At 42.5% G+C, this 20,733-nt stretch overlaps 1 protein-coding gene across 9 annotated transcripts in view; it reads left to right on the top strand.

Moving 5' to 3' along the window:
- LOC128686001 (uncharacterized) overlaps nucleotides 1-20,458 on the top strand; it is a 363,682-nt gene extending 343,224 nt beyond the window's left edge. For all 9 annotated transcript variants that reach the window (XM_070084588.1, XM_070084571.1, XM_070084597.1 and 6 more), the window contains 2 exons: nucleotides 12,552-12,765; nucleotides 19,684-20,458. In XM_070084588.1, the coding sequence (XP_069940689.1) occupies nucleotides 12,552-12,765; nucleotides 19,684-19,829 (360 nt within the window). In that variant the 3' untranslated portion in view covers nucleotides 19,830-20,458. The remainder of the gene's footprint in view (nucleotides 1-12,551; nucleotides 12,766-19,683) is intronic.
- The last annotated feature ends 275 nt before the right edge of the window (nucleotides 20,459-20,733 follow it).

Genomic DNA, 20,733 nt, shown 5'->3' with positions numbered 1-20,733 from the left:
AGCTTTTGGACCATTGTCAAGAGTAAGATGGTACAGTAATGCCAGGGATGTTTGGTAGTTGTATAGATAATTGTTCTTAGTGTTTTGTACTGGTGATTCGACGCGGTGCAGGTTACTGGCCTTGTATAGTGCAAAAACAAATTTCTTAGTTGCATTGAAGGTTCTGCTGATATGACAGGTCCAATTAAGGTGGCTCGAAATCAGAGATGAGTAGCCTTGTGTGGCTGTCTTCTCTTCTCCAGCAGTTTTGAAATAAGGTTGGAAGGGAGGAGGTAATGTAGATCATCCTAGGGTGTGATGTATACTCAAGGTGAGAGGGAACTTGTGCCTCATTAAAAGTTTTGAAGCGTCTGTTGTGAAGCCACTAAAAAAAGGTACTTGCCCCCATCCAGCTCTTTTCTTTCCCGGCAACATCCAAGGAGCGTTAATGACTTCCTTTGTGATACATTTTTATTGTTCTAGCGTAAAAACTTTCGTGGTGGGGCTGGAGCACGGGGTCGTGGAAGAGTGGAGCACACGGTTGTAGAGTGGCGGAGCACAAGGTTGTATAGAGGTGGAGTACAGATGAGAAGACAGTGTTAGGACGTATTGACCACTTCTTCGTTGATGCAGTATTAACATACTAACACCTTTGCAAATTATCCAATTGTAACAATCCTGCATGCATTTTGTAAAATATTTCGAGGTCTGGTCTGGAGCCGGGCCGTGAGGACGTTGACCTGGGAACACACTCCAGGTTAGGTAAAGCTTGAGTTAAAGCATTCATTGTTCATAAAGGATAATAATTTTTGACAGTTCTTTGTTACATTCAAAGATAAAGTGTTGGAGTGTGTTTATCCTCGTCTCCACAGACTATACATTTGCTTCACCAACCTGCCACATACTCGGATAGCTGAAAGGAATCCTGGTACCACAGTCTCTTGCCTTTCTGTTTCCACCTTCCTCATCATATTAGCAAAACAAGATGTACTCTTTGAAGTTGTTGACGTCAGACAGTAAATATGATAGGGGAGGTCAGGCGAGGGGAAGTGAGGGGAAGAATTTCAAGGGTGAGGGGGAATGGTAGGCATTAAGGGGAGGGAGGTTTGGGGGTGTTGCAAGTCTTGGGTTGCGCAAGTGGTCTCCGTTGACTGGATAGAGTATACGTTACTGGTTCCTCACACGGGCTACAACACGCCACTTCACACCTCTGGAAACGAAGAGAGGCGACGGAGGTAAGTGTAAGATATGCGGTAGACACAGTGAAGCAGTGAATGTATGCACTCGCTGAATTCTTTGCTGGGATCTGGCATAAGTAATGCTATTTGTCATTTAAGGTTTCTGTTAAGTCTTGAGATTCATCATCCTCGCATTTACTGCCCAAGTTAGATGGATGATGTGCAACTCCGGCGAAATGTTCGGTTTGATGTTCACTCCAAGGGTCTTTCTTGCACTTGTTCGGATTAAACTGGAGCACTCATTTGTTTTATCAAACTTGGAATATAAGTCTTGGAGTCTGTCACTGTCCTCACCCGTACTTATTCTTGTCGTAAGTTTCGACAGTGACACGTATAGAATTTTCTGTCTGATAATTTACATAAATTTTAAACAGTAATGGTCCTAGTGCTGATCCTTAGGTTGTTACCATGACCCAACTTAGTGTTTCTTCGCCTACAGTTCATGGTCTTCTGTTCTTGGGTACTCTATGATCCACTCCTCGCCTGTTCTAATAAATAATAAGAATAAAGAATATTTTTTTATTTCTTTGCAAAGGTTACAATGTGTAATTACAATTTTGATTTGTTAAATACAAAGAAAGCCACTATCATGCCGGGGAATTATAATAGTTCATGCAGTTCGGCCTTTTGTGGGGTATGCCAAATGCCTTTTTTGCAATCCAGGAATAGGCAATCAGTCCATTTTTTTTCTGTTACTCTGCAATAAGGCTCTCACAGGTTTGCGAGACAGAACTTCCCATCACCAAAAATGTGGTGGGTTTCTGTGATAGTCTCTCTCAGCCAAGAGTTGTACGGGTGGGGCTTGAACTTCATTTGTCTTCTGTCTAGAACTGTTGATAGCCCTCGCAAATCTTAGTCTTGGTTATACAGCATGCAAGTGAAAAATTTTGTTGCTCTCTAGACTTTGAACACTTTCTTCATTATGAGAGAACTGTCAACACCCTGAACACATCTTAAATTACTACACCCAATCATTTTACACTAAAACTACAAATTAAATGTTTCGTGTGACCTCATTGGCTGTTGTAGCTGCATCTGGACGTAATTTGAGCCAGCATGACCTAGCTTTTGTCCTGGGCATAAAGCGAGCTGGTGTCATCCAAGGTCTTGTGTAACACCAGCTTTAGGCTTCTATTTTCATGTGAAAGATACACTTCAGTCACTCATCTGACCGAATTAGACACCAAGGAGATTTTGGCAAGCAGGGATTGAAGGCGGGTAGGCAGACAATAAGAGCAACAAAGTTTACAGTACTACGTATTTAGGCTTCAGCAAGGCATTAGACAGTGTTCCCCACGAGTGTAACGAGGTGATTCACACAGTTGTTATTGCATTCATGTGAGGAGCGATAGGGGATATACAGTGCTAGGGAAGTGGAAGGTAATTAGTTCCTATGTAAGGAGGTGGAGTTCAGATCCAATTTCTCTGAAGAGCCCCTCACCGGCGTCAAGGAACCTCCATTGAGGAGTGGCAGTGTAGAAAAGAACAAAGCAGGTTTGGATGTGGCTTTCTTTCAGTTACTAGTGGAGTGATCAAGGGGGTTCTCTCTACTGCCGATGCTAGGCCGGAAAAGAATTTTAAACGAAGACTCCGGAAGGCTACAAATGTCTTAATATATTTCTTGATGTATATTTGAAAATACAGTTCGGAATGGACAAATATAGTTTTAAGATGAAACTGGAGGTATAATGAACTTAAGTGGTGTGTGCTAATACAGAGAGAGCGGGAAGTGTTATTTAGTAGGGATCTGACTCTAAGTGTTTCATTTTATCCCTTCATGTAGAGACAAAAGAACATGAGGTTATATAATAGTCGAAGCGCGCTCTGTGAGGTGTAGAAAGGTTAGGTCCGGGAGATTGGGGTGATACCAGGATCAGTTTTGCCAAAACATCGGAGAAAGAGAGTGACTCGGGGTCTCGTAAGATGGTGTTGGTATTGGCGATCACTACTGATTCTAAACAGCTTGCTTCATCTGTCTGCTTCTTCGATAACTACCATGTTTCAGGGAAGTTTGTCAAGTAGTTATCGGTGTTACGTTGTACTCTTCACGCATTGCTTGTGTCGTCGCTTTGGCATAAATTTGTATTCCCTTATTCTTTGAGACTTCTCACAGTCGTTTTACAGTATAATATAGATGTTGCCTTCTTAAGCAAGTCCCTGATGGTATTGCAGGTTATGCTTGCTACCTTGATGTTGGTTTTGGCTAAGGTGTTGGCGAGGTTGACGCTTGTGTTGTTCAATGTGAGGATGTATATGTCGAAGGCGGTAGCTGGTCTTGAGTTCGGAAAATCTCCGTTCTCCTTGTGCCCTCAGTCATAAGGTATCTCGAGTAATGTAATTACCTGAAAACCTTGTAGATGCAGTTGCAGAAGGGAGGTGAGGGAGGGGTAAGCTGTGCTATTGCTGATGGTTGTGGTGAAGGCGCTGGCCATATGGTGGACCTTAGGGCACCAAGTAGTTTTTATAAGGTGCGCATGTTGTAGTGAACTCGGCGACGTCCCAAGAAACCTAGACACAAACTGTCTTCCCACGTCAAGAGTTCCAGGAAATTCGTGCTGGAATGTTTCCCTACTACCTTTCACCATTCTCCCTCAGTAAAAAAGGTAAATTCTTAAATTGCATCCCACTGGGAGTTGATTTGAGTCTGAGTGACTGAACAAGACTGGGGCACATTAAGATTTTCCCAGTAGTAGTCTGAACAATACTGGGGCACCTCAAGACCTTCCCAGTAGTAGTCTGAACAATACTGGGGCATCTCAAGACCTTCCCAGTAGTAGTCTGAACAATACTGGTGCTCCTCAAAACCTTCCCAGTCTCAGTAGTAGTACCAGTTCCTAGTAACCAGTTACCAGTAACCAGTATAACAGTCAGTGATTCACACAGACGGTTGGTAGTGAGTCATCTACTGGTACACTGGTTACTGGTAACTGGTTACTAGCTCTCAGTAGTAGTACCAGTTCCTAGTAACCAGTAACCAGTGTACCAGTAGATGACTCGCTACCAACCGTCTGTGTGAATCACTGACTGTTATACATGTTGCTGCTGACCATAGCATATTTTTTAATGCCTCACCCGCTAGACACTGGTGAGTCAGTCGAAGAAGGGAGCAGAGAGAGGCAGGTGCTTTCCCATACTTTCCGTTATATTATACGTACTACCAGCCTACGTGAGTATTCTTACCCCATCCACGTTATCGATAACCCACTTGACACCAGTAGTAGTCTGAACAATACTGGTGCTCCTCAAAACCTTCCCAGTAGTAGTCTGAACAATACTGGTGCTCCTCAAAACCTTCCCAGTAGTAGTAGTCTGAACAATACTGGGGCACCTCAAAACCTTCCCAGTAGTAGTCTGAACAATACTGGTGCACCTCAGAACCTTCCCAGTAGTAGTCTGAACAATACTGGGGCACCTCAAGACCTTCCCAGTAGTAGTCTGAACAATACTGGGGCACCTCAAGACCTTCCCAGTAGTAGTCTGAACAATACTGGTGCACCTCAAAACCTTCCCAGTAGTAGTCTGAACAATACTGGGGCACCTCAAGACCTTCCCAGTAGTAGTCTGAACAATACTGGTGCACCTCAAGACTTTCCCAGTAGTAATCTAAACAATACTGAGCACATTAATTCACTAGAGATGGACAGAATATTTTTCTCCTTTTTCTCATGCAGACACAAGTTAGTTTACCTGTTTTAGTACTGTACTCTCTGGTACAGTTTTTCATTGTTCATTCAGGCTCCAGTCCTACCCGACACATACCTCCCAGGATGCCAGCCACCAACAGTTAACCAACACTCGGGTATCTTTTCATTGCTATGTAAACATAGGCAGGTGTAAGGAAACTTGACTATTTTTTTTGCGCCACGCTTGGGAATCGAATTCGTAACGTGAGTTAAACGCTGAACTGCAGTACTGCGTTGACACTGGCCCATGGCCGGGCTCCGAGAGTAGAGCTACTCTTGAAACTCATCAAAGGTATAAGGTATCCCCGAAGGTTTTCTTTAATTTATTTATATTTAGGCTGAGCGCAAAACCCATGTGGGGTCATTCAGCACAAGTGTTGGAGATTCGATCCACCGTACATGGATCACGCGACACACTACCTAGTTGTACTCACCTAATGCGGTTGGTTGCCTTTATATTTTCTTCAAAATTTTTCATTTATAACTTGAAAACGCCTCATCCGATCTATTTTAAATTTCCATTGCTGGTGTACTGTAACTATGGAAAGATTCTTACAACTATTGACATGTGCAGGTGCCATCTGGTCAATTAATATGAAAGACCATTCTTGAATTTTTCTCCTCACAATAACTATTACGAAAAAAACCCATCCAGATCGGCGTTAAACTTACAAACTAGTGTGTCCTACTTAAGCGGTTGGGAGTGTTATTGGAGTGTGTAGGTTCCTGACCCCTCACCGGGGTTAGGAACCTCACTTCAAGGGAGGTTCCTAACGCCGGTGAGGGACTCTTGAACCAAGAAATTGAACGTGACCTTCCTTTGGATCGAACCTAATTGGTTCCCATCACCCCAGGTACTGTATGATCCTTGACGGTTTTAGCTCTCCTGATGAATGCGTCTCGCGAACGTCTTAAATCTTAGGAGAAAGATATCTTCTGGGTTTAGATTGTATAGATGCATGTTTGTCAGTTAACCAACATAGTCAGTAAACTTGGAATTGTTGCATTCTGTGCGATGATTGAAGAGTGCTTCGTCTGGTTGACTTCAAATTTTTAGCTGTTGTTTCTAAGAGGAAGCCTTGTGCTGATTTTAGGTTGTGAAGGTTTTAATTTGCCAGTTTTATTAAAGTGATTTCTATGCAATAACTGAAGAATATCACTTCTGATCAGCTTCAAAAATTACAAGTTGGCGTATCTTGCCTAGAGAAAGGTTTGGACTGATTGAGGGTTGTACAAGTGCCAATTTATTGAAACTGGGAATGTTGAAATAAGTTTTCAGTCAACAGCCTAATCCGATCGGTTTCAAGCCTTCGATGCCGATAGATTAGATTTTGCCACCTAAGTGGCTAGTTTAATAGTGCACCCCATCATATCCATCCTGTGGACGGTAGCGCAAGAGCATATGGATACATAAAAGGCCTAGGAACTAGGCCCCAAGGGGTTAACATGAATACATATGGATTTATATCTACATATCTATAATTCACTTATCTGTTACAAGCAAATTTAGGAAATTTGCTTAGTATATCTGGTATCTTACTTTCATTAATAAGATATCTTGACATGTCACATAGGTTATTATACTGTCTATCTATGTATTCCTCAATGAGTGGACAATTAAGCACATAGTGTTCAAGACAGTGACCACACATGCCTGATCACATAATTTACATTTAGTTTGATCATCATCTGTGTGTCTCCCAAACTGCCAGAAGTACTTGTAACCAAGCCTAAGCCTGGCCACTACAACATCAGTCAGTCTGTTCACATTGCACGTTGCTCCATAAACATACTTATCTACGTTCATGTTATAGTGGGTTATAGATCTACTCAGGCTTCTAATTGCATTCCTATAACAATCATTTTCATTATTTACTTCTCTCCTAATATTATTCCTAATGCTAGACACAGTTATACCAAAGTTATATTCTACATTCTCCTTCTGGGTACTCTTCTTGGCTAACATATCAACTTTATCATGAAGGAGTAATCCAATGTGTGATGGGATCCATAGCAACTGTACATTAATTCCTTTGTCCCTGATTTTTGAGGATCTATACCTGGCTTCTCCAATGAGCATGTTATTGAAGTCATACGAGTCGAGAGCCTTCAATGATGACATAGAATCAGTAATGATGATAGTCAAGCTCGGTGTCATAGGTTAGCTTTAGTGGCATTAGGATTGCAGACAATTCAGTTTGCAGTGTAGACGCCCAGTTGTTAATTCTTATGCCTAACTCAACAAATTTATTATCGTTCCTAACCGATGAGTTGAGAATGCAACTTTTAATCTGATTCAAACTTGGTGCTGATGTATTTTGGGATATTGGTCTCTGTGAGATAACTAGAGAACGCATCTTCTGGTTGGCTTTAAACTTTCAGAGATGGTGCATTTTAGAGGAAGGTTAGAATTTTTTGGTGTGTGTGTGTGTGTGAGTAAGACGAGTCTACTGATTGGCTTCAGTTGTTTAATGGTGTTTAATTGCAGTACATATTTGTGCCGTAATCTGCTATTCGTTTTGCTTGCATTGAGGTAGAAGAGACTGGAATACGCAGCGACCGAAACATATCTAGTATTACAATGTTTGACTGGGTTCAGCTCTAGTTATTATCGTTCTAGCCGCGTGCTTCACTGGTAGCGGAGTTTTCTCTTATTACTGTTGTTTCTTCCTCCAGTTGCGGCCGACTTTCCCCAGTGGTGTAGTGTTCTCAGGTGTAAACACACGTCCCGCCCTTGTGTTGTCCTCCCAGGAAGAGTTGAGTGGCTATGTTAGATCATGTACTAGTGTTAGCATGAGTGAGGTGTTACGCTGCTAGTCGCGGTAGCAGCAGTAGTAGATGTATAAACACCAGCACAAGGCGATTCAAGCATCTCTCAATACACGTACCACTTTTCCATCAGTGAACATTATAATCCGATGTATGTAATAAAAGCCAATATGTAAACAACACTGGAGAGATCTAGCCGAGGAAAAGCAGTGCTAAAGTCGGATTGAGAGGGTCCGGAAACAAGGTATACATGTAATAGTGTGATGTTCGTACCTGTGGGTTACCTGGAGGTTATTCCGGGGATCAACGCCCCCGCGGCCCGGTCCATGACCAGGCCTCCCGATGGATCAGGGCCTGATCAACTAGGCTGTTACTGCTGGCCGCACGCAGTCCGACGTACGAGCCACAGCCCGGCTGATCCGGCACTGACTTTAGGTATCTGTCCAGCTCTCTCTTGAAGGCAGCCAGGGGTTTATTGGCAATTCCCCTAATGCTTGATGGGAGGCTGTTGAACAGTTTTGGGCCCCGGACACTTATGGTGTTTTCTCTTAGTGTACCAATGGCGCCCCTACTTTTTATTGGCGGCATTTTGCATCGCCTGCCCAGTCTTTTACTTTCGTAGGGAGTGATTTCTGTGTGCAGATTTGGGACCATTCCTTCCAAGATTTTCCAAGTGTAGATTATGATATATCTCTCCCTCCTGCGTTCCAACGAGTACAAGTCAAGTGCTTCCAAGCGTTCCCAGTAGTTAAGGTGCTTGACAGAACTTATACGTGCAGTAAAGGATCTCTGTACACTCTCTAGATCTGCGATTTCACCTGCTTTGTATGGAGATGTTAATGTACAGCAGTATTCCAGCCTAGAGAGAACAAGTGATTTGAAAAGGATCAGCATGGGCTTGGCATCTCTCGTTTTGAAAGTTCTCATTATCCATCCTATCATTTTCTTTGCACGTGCGATCGTGGCACTGTTGTGATCCTTGAAAGTGAGATCCTCAGACATTACTACTCCCAGGTCCCTTACATTATGGGTGTGGAGTTGCAGCAAATGGTGAAAATTACGAAGGGAAACTTGCGGTATAGATGGTACTGACAGCGTTGTCACCCGACCTTTCCTGCTGGAGGCAGGTGGCGGCGGGAGATAGAGGAAGAAAAGGGAAATTAAACAAATATTGTTATACCTACCAAACAAAATTGGGAACACCCACAATGTGCTGCTACCCTTTTCTATATGCTATAAAAACATAGGGAAATCTGTGACTGTTGTGGGCTACATCCCAGGGGGTAGTACTATGATTTAAATAGTGCCGGGATTTAAAATGAGCCGAGGTAGAATAACCACTAGTAACCTGTAAAACTGATTTATAAAAAATAGCAGTCTCTTTCTCCCTCCCTCATGTGTTCTATCTGGTTAAAAGTGTAGTCTGCTGTGGAAATGAGAGCCAGTTCTCCAGGAAGACCCGTCACATATAATGGCTTCCACTAATCTCATTTGCTTTGTCGCTTCTAAGGGAAGTGTGTGGGTGGGCTGGCTTTCTTGAGTGACCTGCATGTGATCGTAGTGTATTTTATTATGGGTGGGTTTATAAACATGTTTATACATAAGCGTGTTTGTGTACAGTATGTTTGGGAATTGCGTGTGTTTGGGCGTGGTTGTGAGGGTGTGTTTGGGCGTGGGTCGTCGAGGTTAGGAGGTCACAGAGACTGGTCTTTTTTAGGCTAGGAAATATATTTAAGCTATATTCGCTGATGTAGCTAGGGGTGTTAGTATATTTTTCATATTCGTTGATGTAACCAGGGGTACCAATATGCTTTTAATTGCGTTGATGTAGCCAGGAATGTCAAAATACAAGAAACACTTCGCTTTAGAGCGCCGTCTGTTCTTCCGAGGTGGTCAGATCCAGAGGCTCTTCCCAGGCTCGTCTCCACCATGAAGTCACCATGAACGCACTCACATGAGTCACCATCTCTGGGTTCATGAAATGTATCTCTGCACCTCTGTCAGCATAGTTACTGATCCCCTGTATATGTATCGTAGTTAGTACCATCTATATATTTTATATAGACGATCCGTTGCTAAGCCTAGGGGCTAGTATGTGACGTCACGTGATGCCACATGTGAGCGTCAGACTCGCATGTGACGTCACGTGCTAGCCCCTAGGCCGAGCAAGGAATCGTCTATATAAAATGTATAGATGGTACTAACTACGATACATACACAGGGGATCAGCAACTATGCTGACACTTTATGCTGTGTAACTATTGACTAGTACTACTGCATCAATAGTCAGGAGACACCCGCGTCTGCTGCAACCTGCCTCCCTCATCCGTAGGGCTCACAACACTGCTTGACCGACAACTAAATCCGTGGCCGCGTCATTTGGCCAACGATACTGCACAAAATGCAATTGTCCGTGGCCCCGTCAATGGGCCAACTGATTCACTTCGTACACATTAATACTTCATATGATAAAGATCTGTTCCAGGACATTTTCCTCTTCTCGTATCTGATTATATCCCATTCTTCAGGAGCTGTATTACCTCTACGTGTTGCGAGGTCTGTTAAGTGTTGGGGGGAGGGGTGTTGTGGGTCTGTGGAGTGTTAGGGGATGTTGTGGGTCTGTGGAGAGTTAGGGGGTGTTGTGGGTCTGTGGAGTGTTAGGGAGTGTTGTGGGTCTGTGGAGTGTTGTGGGTCTGTGGAGTGTTAGGGGGTGTTGTGGGTCTGTGGAGGAGTGTTAGGGGGTGTTGTGGGTTTCTGGAATGTTGGGATGGGGAGTTGAAGGTGTTGAGGGTTGAGAATAGTAGAGGTTAGGGGGTGAAGAGAGGTGGAGCTTCTCTGCCCATTTATGGAAGTTCCCCCGTAAACCCGTTTTCTGTGGAGGCGTAACCTTGCTCCTTGAACTTGCAGTACAGCCACCAACCTGCCTGCACTTCCTGAGGCCCTGCCTCCCTAGTCCTACAACTGCAATGTCTATTTCTCTGTTATAAGACATAGTAGTATTTAACGTAGCTTATAAATTCTGTTGTGTACTCGCCCAGTTGTGGTTACAGGAGTCCAGATAGGATTCAGCAATTCTTAGCCTCGTGGGCCCATCATGCCATTATTACTACATTCATAGGCGGAGCGCTAAAATCGTACAGGTTACGCAACGCTAGGGAAACGAGAGTCAAGATTCAATCCATTGAAAGGGAGAATAGTTCAAATTCTTTGGATCAAGATTCAAGATCCATTCACATGTTAAAAGCTGTCTAATCTACCTCCATTACTTCCTCATTCAGGTCATTCCACTTTCTCGCTGCCTTAAGGCTGAAGAAATTTCTTGTGGCATATTTACGTCTGTGTACTTTTTTTTTTGTCTGTTGCATTTCAAACCTCATTTTCGCTTCTATTCAATAAAATTAGCTATAGTATTTTGTACGTCGTAATTAAATAATTTTATCTTCTACCACCGGGTTCATTTTTTTACATAGCCCAGTTGCGTGAGCTCCGAGTTGTCTCGTTGCGAACCTCTTCACTTGATGTTTCTGGACATGGTTGACGAGGTGTGGGTTTCATGCTGGTACAGTGTACTATGACAAGGACGACATGTATATAGTGTCATGGATTCTTTTTGATACGGTTCCTGAAAGCTACAGTAATCATATCCATGTATATGATGCAGAAGGTATCGGATTGAAATGTGCCTCTGATATGCTTGACAATACTCACCCCGAGGTCTTTATTTGTTACTGGTCGTCTTAACTCGTCCCCATTTTTCATACCCTTGCACTTACATGCCTACCTGGAGGGTATTCCGGGGATCAACGCCCCCGCGGCCCGGTCCACGACCAGGCCTCTCGGTGGATCAGGGCCTGATCAACGAGGCTGTTACTGCTGGCCGCACGCAGTCCAACGTACAAACCACAGCCCGGCTGATCCGGCACTGACTTTAGGTATCTGTCCAGCTCCCTATGGAAGACAACCAGGGGTCTATTAGTAATGCCCAGCATCCAGCAACCACTTTTTTTCACATGGATTTACAGATATCTGGGAAACCTGTAGAGATTATCAGACCTCTAAATTTGTAGCTTATTTATTATCATTTCGTTTTATTCTCCTCAGTTTTCAGACATGTGAACGGGGTTGCATAAACACACTTCTGACTTATTTAAGTGTGTATTCACTAAGTTGTTTGCTGGCATTGGAAACTTGTCGGCCTTGCGTCTTAACTTATGTCAGATTTCTTTATTACTTTCTGGCCTCCAGAGCCCGATGCTACTCAGTATTGATACTGACACTCCCACTGTCTTTTAGGCCATCTCACCCATCTTCCGCTGCTTGTGGATATTGCGGTGGTATTTTGTACACCATTATCAAGAGTTTCAATCACATTTGACACCAAGGTAGCATTTAAATACCTGATTTACAGTTGATTTTGTATAGTGTCTAGGTTATAGACAGGAATGCTTCGTCTTGGTCAACAAACTTGTATAAATGTGTATACCATAATTTCGCAAAAATCATTCTGAACCTAACGAAAAAAATATATTTCATTGTGTTTATTATTAAATTATGTAAACTCATCTAAAATATATTTAGTTGGATTAGGTTAAATTAAATTGCGCTTGTTATAATAAATTTAGGTAAGTTTTCTAAGGATCTTCTGGTACAAAATTTATATTTTTTCCATTTATGTTAATGTAACAATTGTCTTTAAACGTATAACAAAATTATAGAAAGGTATTAATTTTAATAAATTCGGCATACATACACACACACACATATATATATATATATATATATATATATATATATATATATATTGCATAATTCAGTTTTAAGGGTGTGTCATTGTTGTAGTGTTGTGTGAGAACATAGCAGTTAGTGTTGTATTGTATTGCAGGGTGATGGTCAACCGAGCTTCTGCACGCTGCCACGCCAGAAGCGGGAGGTGACCTTCCAGATCAGGACTGTGGTGTTTGAGAAGGGGCCAGGACACCGCTCCCTTGGTTTCAGCATTGTCGGGGGTACAGACTCTCCCAAAGGTTCTATGGGAATCTTCGTCAAGACCGTTTTTCCCCAAGGCCAGGCAGCCGCCTCAGGCGCCCTTCAAGAAGGTTAGTCAAGTCATCCTCCTAGGCTTATATACACACATTTTTGTTTTATTTTTTAATCCCTGAACTATTTCGATATTTCATTTATCAATATAAAACTTTGTCATCTCCAAATGCAGAAACTACCTGATTGGAAGACTTATAGTATTTACCACAAAGATGTTTGCATCTTTCGACGGCTCTGGGCCAACAGGCCACTGGCACAGCAGCGTCGTAAGGGGAGGGGGGGGCCGCCCCGGGTGACACCATAGAGCCTCTAAAGAAGGTGACACTAATGCCCAAAACAGTGCTGTACCAACATAAGAGAAGAATCCTTCATTTCTATATAGCCTATTTTATATTAACAAAGTACAAATAAGCCTATATAGGGAAAATCATTGATTTTGATGAGATAGGTGATTTCGCATAATTGAAGGCAAGGAAATGTAAGATCGGATTCACTGAGATGTTACCTGTACTCAAGGTCAGATCGGAACTAGTGTTTCTCTGATATTGCAATGTTTTTTCTTTATTTTTCAATTTTTTTTTGTTTTGGCATTGTTAAAGATGAATAAATGTGGGATCTGTTGGCTGTACTCAAAGTGGTATTTGAGTTTGTTTCCTCAATATTATTACGTTTATTTATTTTATCATTAATAAAGTCGAGAAGTATTCTCCTATTCAGTTTATGGTCTTAAATGTTCTCATTGTTAAACATTTGTAGCAGGTCATGCAGTAGTGACATCACGAGTTTAACCCCCCCCCCTTGAAATTTCATGGGGGTGACACCAAAGATGCCGCCCCGGGTGACACCATCTCTAGCAATGCCTCTGCACTGGCAGCAACAACCTGGTTGAACAGGCTCTCAGCAAAGGAAGCCAGACCAAAGAATGTTGCGGGGTAGAGTAGAAAAACCCTCCTGTCTAAAGGAGTGTGTCATTCTACCTCTTGCAAATTCTTCCACCCTGAGATGTGTCATTCTTCAGTCCTTGAAAAACAATGTTACAATATCAACTGCCCCCATACCACCTAAAAGAGACCAGGAGGCACACATCCCGTAAAACAAAACACAGTAGTTATGGTAGCTACGACAACGCCACTCCAAGTGATATTTTAGTGGTAGGAAACAGAGAGAAAGTGGAAAGAGATAACCAAAATAGTCTTGTTGGACTGGAGGCACAGCCAGTGGCCCCTCCAGACTCATAACTACTGATGCCAACAACGAAATCCCCCAACAAACATGCAACACAACCTCATTTATATTTGCTAATATACAGGGCCTTAAGCCATCCACCAACAACAAAATACCTTTCATTAGTGGACTTCTAGAGGAGTCGAATACAATGTTTGCATCCTTCACAGAGACCCATGCAAAAGATTACTTTGACAGTGAAATATGGATACTTGGATACAACCTTTTCAGATGTGACAGAAAGAACAGGCAACAAGGAAGGGGTTGGACTGTATGTCAGAATCGCTCATTTACACAGAGATACTGAACGCCACAAATGATGTAGTTGAAGTCTAACAATAAAAGGCATATAAGCCACCAGATGCAACTTCCCAACAGTTCAAGGAACAGCTAGCAAAAATTGACTTGTCTGGAAAACCTTCCAGCCCCATCCCCAAACATCTTGCTGCTTGGTGACTTCAATCTAAGACATACAGAATGGAAGAATATAGCAAATAATGTTGTAGCAGAAAAAAATCCCTGGAGGCAGCTCAGATGAAAAGTCACACATGAGCTGCTGAATCTCTGCAATAAAAAAAACCATACCACAGGCGGGGATAGAACCCGTGATCAGAGAGTCTCAAAACTCCAGACCGTCACGTCTGCAATAAACACACCCTAAGTCAGCAGATAGTGGAGTCAAGAAGACTAGAGAACACACTAGACCTTATTTTCACAAATAATGAGGAACTGGTAAGAAACGTAATATCAAAAACAACTAATTCTGATCACAATCGAATCGAAGCCCAAACCTACATGCACAGGGGCCCTCATCAGCGAAATGCATACTATAGCTATGAGGGTACCTTTACCAAATTCAACATGAACAAGAACATGAACTGGGACCAGGTAAACTATGTACTAAATGAAACATGTTGTGAAGATAAATGACATGATGACACTCTTCAGGTCACTTGTTCTATCTAGGCTGGAATATTTCTGCACACTAACAGCACCTTTCAAGACAGGTGAAATTGCCAACCTAGAAAATGTACAGAGAACCTTCACGGAGCGCATAACGGAGATAAAACACCTCAATTATTGGGAGCGCTTGAGGTTCCTAAACCTGTATTCCCTGGAACGCAGGAGGGAGAGAAACATGATTATATACACCTGGAAAATCCTAGAGGGACTAGTACCGAACTTGCACACGAAAATCACTCACTACGAAAGCAACAGACTTGGCAGACGATGCACCATCCCCCCAATGAAAAGCAGGGGTGTCACTAGCACGTTAAGAGACCATACAATAAGTGTCAGGGGCCCGAGACTGTTCAACTGCCTCCCAGCACACATAAGGGGGATTACCAACAGACCCCTGGCAGTCTTCAAGCTGGCACTGGACAAGCACCTTAAGTCAGTTCCTGATCAGCCGGGCTGTGGCTCGTACGTTGGTTTGCATGCAGCCAGCAGCAACAGCCTGGTTGATCAGGCTCTGATCCACCAGGAGGCCTGGTCACAGACCGCACCGCGGGGGCGTTGACCCCCGGAACTCTCTCCAGGTAAACTCCAGGACCCTAACCAGTGCCAGGAAAAGATCAACTTCCTGGTAGCTGAAGTATGTTCAAGGCATATTCTCCAAAGAAAAAAGTAAACTGGAGAGAGAGAGAGAGAGACAGACAGAGACAGAGACAGACACACCCTCTACAGAAGACAAAGAATCACTGAGCTCCTCAAGAATGCCAGATTATCTGAAACCCGGAAAGAAGTGCTAACCAGGGAAGTGGAAAATATTGAGCTAAAAGTTAAGGGACTCGTATAGGATCCAGGAGAGACAAGAGGAGCTAAAAGCGATTAGTGAAATTGAAAGAAATTTGAAATATTTCTTTTCATATGCTAAAAAAAAGGCAAAAACCACTTTTAGTGTAGGGTCCCTGCTCAGATAAGACAGATCCTGTACAGATGACAACAAAGTTACTGAAATATCAATATGACTGTGTGTTCAGTGAGCCACTAATCATTCTAAAGATAGACAATCCAAACAACTTTTTCATGAATGAGCCTCAAAACCCTACCAATGTAAGCCAAATTTCTGACATAACCTTAACTTCGCTAGACTTTAAGGAAGCCATCGACGACATGCCCATGCACTCAGCCCCAGGCCCGGACTCGTGGAATTCTGTGATTCAGAGGAAGATGTCACTGAACTTTAGTAGGACTTAGGCAAACTCATGCCGTGGTTAGAAAAAGTGGCAGATGTAGTTCAGTGGAGATAAATGCTTGCAAACTAAATAAAGAACTGCAAGAAACCCCTCTCTCATGGGCCATAAGTATGCTGTGGAGAAGGAACATACACACAGGTGAGATTCCAGAGCTACTGAAAACATCGGATATAGCCCCACTCAATAAAGGGAGCTTCGAAGCAATAGCTAAGAACTATAGACCAATAGCTTTAATGTCCCACATCATAAAAATATTTGAAAGAGTTCTAAGAAGCAGGATTGCAAACCATTTGCACCCCCAGAAATTGCACAATCCAGGGCGCAACATAGTTTCAAAGCAGGTCGCTCCTGCCTCTTGCAACTATTGGACTACTATGATATGTCTTAGATGCACTGGAAAACAAACAGAATGCAGATGTAGTATACACAGATTTTGCAAAAGCCTTTGACAAGTGTGATCATGGTGTAATAGCACACAAAATGTGTCCTAAAAGGATAACTGGCAAAGTAGGCAGATGGATCTTCCGGTTTCTAACCAATCGAACACAGAGTAGTGGTAAACAGAGTTGCCATATTGAAAAACAGTACTTGCCCCTATCCTGTTCCTCATTCTCATATCAGACATAGAGATGTAAACCATAGCACCATATCATCCTCTGCAGACGATAGTAGGATCTGCACAAGTGTCATCCATTGAAGACACGGCAAATCTCCAAGAAGATATAAACCAAGTTTTGCAATGGGTAACGGAGAACAACATGATGTTCAATGAAGACAAATTCCAACTACTCCGTTATGGAAAACTGGAGGAAATAATAGCTAGGACTGAGTGTACTACAAACTCAAATCGCACAATAGAGCGGAAAAGCAATGTGAAGGACCTGGGTGTGGTAATGTCCCAAGATCTCACCTTCAAGGACCACAACAACGCCACTATCACATCTGCGAGGAAACTGATTGGATGGATAATGAGAACATTCAAGACGAGATCCTAAGCCAGTGATGATCCTTTTTAAATCACTTGTCCTCTCTAGGCTGGAATACTGCTGTTCATTAACATCCCCATTCAAGGCAGGTGAAATTGCAGATCTAGAGAATGTACAGAGAACCTTAGTGCATAAGTTCCATCAAACACCTTAACTACTGGGAATGCGTGGAAGCACCTAACTTGTACTCACTGGAGTGCAGGCAAGAGAGAGATCATAATCTACACTTGGAAGATTCTAGAGGGACTGGTCCCTAACCTGCACACAGAACTCGCTCCCTACGAAAGCAAAATACTTGGCAGGTGATGTAACATACCCCCAGTGAAAAGTAGGGGCGCCGCTGGTACACTAAGTGTCCGGGGCCCAAGACTGTTCAACAGCTTCCCACCAGCCATAAGGGGAATTACCAATAGACCCCTGGTTATCTTCAAGAGGGAACTGGACAAATACCTTAAGTCAGTGCCAGATCAGCCAGGCTGTGGTTCATACATTGGACTACGTGCAGCCAGCAGCAACAGCCTTGTTGATCAGGCCCTGATCCACCAGGAGGCCTGGTTATGAACCGGGCCATGGGGGCGTTTATCCCCGGAATGCCCTCCAGGTAGACCCTTCAAGGAAGGGGGGGTTTGCCTCAATGTTGAAGGACTCTTGATCTGAGGAAAAAAGAGCTGATTACTTCCAGTTCCCCAGGATTTAATATTTCCTTGTAAATATAATTCTCATCCTCGAGAACTACTCTGTGGGATTTTGGGTAAGATGAGTAAATAGGAATTATTATAATAAAGGAACCACTACGTGGATTAATACTCGTCTTTTGTTGGTGACAGCTCAAAACCACTTGCAGCCCCCCCCCCCCCCAAGTGTTTCGTCATATAAAGACCCACCAGGGCTGAGTGGAAGGTGATTATATATAGGGTTAGTACATGCCCTATTGACATAGAACTCTAATATTTAGTCAGGTATATCACCTGTAAGTCATAGGCTATGCCTACCTGTTTAGGCAATTGCCCGTCTCACTGCTCAAAATGGTTAGTCCTATTCCCTCAACATCATCCCTAGGTACTGCTGCACTAGATTGGCAGATGTAAGTGAAATAGAACTGACCTGGCTAATTTGTAACAGGAGCCTGTGACGCCCTGATGTCACTGAGACCATTATCTCAGGCTTGACTAAAGAGATGATGCTGGATGCCTCTACTTCGTCTTCTGCATGTCACAGGAAACGTACACAAAATTGGCCATGAATGTTTCTACGTCGGGTGATCGATGGCCCCCGGCCACCTCGTCACCTGGCCTTCTCACGGCACATGTTCACTCTTCGAATTGCAAATCAGGATATGCCTGTTGCTACCTCCCTCCTCGTTTATGGCCGGATATCTGCTGACATAGGGTCAACAGGCACAGAGGCCAGCTGTGACAACTCGGTTGAATAAGGAGAGGACTCCTTGAATCTAAGATGCCAGCTGTTTTTCTGGTCTGGGGAAATAGCCATTTTCTCAGACAAACGTCTTTCTTTCAATTATGCAGAGATTACCCCTAAAGTGTAACTTCTGCTGTACACGTGTGCATCTCGTGTGTCGCCTTTTATCGGCTATGAATCCGTAATGCCATCAGAGGGTGTCTGATTTTGCTGGATCAGACACGTATTAAGATGAATGGGCATTTTGGAATGTGCTAATTGGTCTCTGCTAGTGCGAAGGATACAGGTCGTGACCTTTCATCCTCAGTGTGGGAAAGTGAAGGGGTTCTTGGTACCCTTGAGGGGCCACCTGCCCCAGGGGGTCACTCCCTAGGGTTTGTAAAAAATGATTCTCCACAAGTATTAGTGTTTTTCACTTGCACTTCATCTGGCACAAACTCCAATCTTGGATGATTTTACAATAGTAATATGAGGAAGCACTGAACCCATAAGGATCCTGTGAAGGGTGGATAATTCCAGCTTTCCAGATCCTCGTGTTTTCGTGATTTAAGGCATACTTTTCAAGTAATTTATTGGCAAACAAAAAAAATATATGGCCACATATCTTTTTGAAAGATTAGCTCCAACGAAGGCTGCTTTGGAGATGATAATTCTACTGTCCACAAAAGTACAAGTTTGCGAAAGGAAAGATAGTGCTATGACCTAAAATGTATTTTTTCTCAAGCAGCAAGGAACATTTGACACTTATATCAGAAACATGACATAATTGCAGCCTTCAAATGCAAATAAACGTTCAGTAAACCTTTCATTTAATGGACTTTGGGATGCACAACAAAACAGGATACCCACTCCTCAGAGAGGGAGATGTGCAGATCCCTTCATTATTGTTACAATTGTGGCAACAGTCTTTTTTTCTATCCCAAACAATTACCATTACTGGCCAAGTGAATTGGTCTGTTAAAGGGTTTACTGTAAATTGTTTAGTCACCCGATATATGGAGTTTAAAATATTTTTTGTAAATTATTTTATTGCATTGCACTGTTAGTTCAACTATAACTTGCTGTACTCTGAATACAGAGTTACACTATTTAATGATCAATTTTAACCACATATTCAAAAATTAAATATATTCTTTGTCAACAGGTGATGAGATTCTGGCTATTAACGGGAAGCCACTGCACGGGAGCTCCCACAAGGATGCCATCCTTGCCTTTAAGGAGATCAAGCAGGGCAAAGTTGTCCTCCACATTGGCCGTAGACGCAAGAAGAAGCTGGCAGCTGCCCAGTAGGCTACCTCCAGGCACTTTAAGCTGTCATATAACTCATATGATTTAGTTTCTAATTTTAAAGAGTAAGGCAGCTTTTTGTACTGTAGCATAAAGCACTAAGCCCCCTTCCCTTTAAACTCCATGGGAACTGCAGTCCAGTATCTGAAAGGAAGAGCCTTGTTTATTAATATATGCTCAACCATTTATATATTTCTTGAGTGACTGCAATTAGCATGAAGGATGTGTACATTCTTGGGGATTATTATAGAATTCCTACATATTGCTTAAATGCTAAATAGTTTAAATACATGAGAGGTATTTGTCTTCCCTTCCCCAAGTAAACATCCTGGGAATGAAAGTGTTGCTACTGAGAATTTGTATATAATTAATTTTCTATATTTGTATTTTATCACTCGGCTCGTCAAAAAATATTTCTTTTAAGCTGTTTACGCCAGCTTCCTTCCTAGTCCATAGAGCCGAAGTGGATCTTGTCAAACTTTTATTTTCCTTATTGGTTCTTTGTTTTAAAGGAACATTTCATTTATTGTACAGTTTTGGAAAATATTATTTTCAGCCATATTTTGGTAATATCAAACATAGCCAATGTGATATAGAATGTAAAAAATGCTTCTCAATAAACTGTAAAGAAATATTAGGTTTTATTATTCATTTTTGGGAATAACTAACTGGTACCATACATGTAAATTATTATAATCATAAGCACTAAACCCATAAGGGCCATGCAATGCTGACCTTGCATGTAAAACATTGTATTGTGTATTAAGAGTGCCTTTCACTCACTCGTCTATATACAGTTTCATTAATGCAACCATTTCCTGCTGAGGTAGACTGACCCAAAAGAGGAAATAGCATTCCTGCATATTAAAAAAAAGGGCATTTCACTTGTATGGGCCATAAAATGCAG

Source organism: Cherax quadricarinatus, chromosome 1 (genome assembly GCF_038502225.1).
Source record: "Cherax quadricarinatus isolate ZL_2023a chromosome 1, ASM3850222v1, whole genome shotgun sequence".
NCBI lineage: Eukaryota > Metazoa > Arthropoda > Malacostraca > Decapoda > Parastacidae > Cherax > Cherax quadricarinatus.
This window is presented reverse-complemented; position numbering and strand designations above follow the sequence as displayed.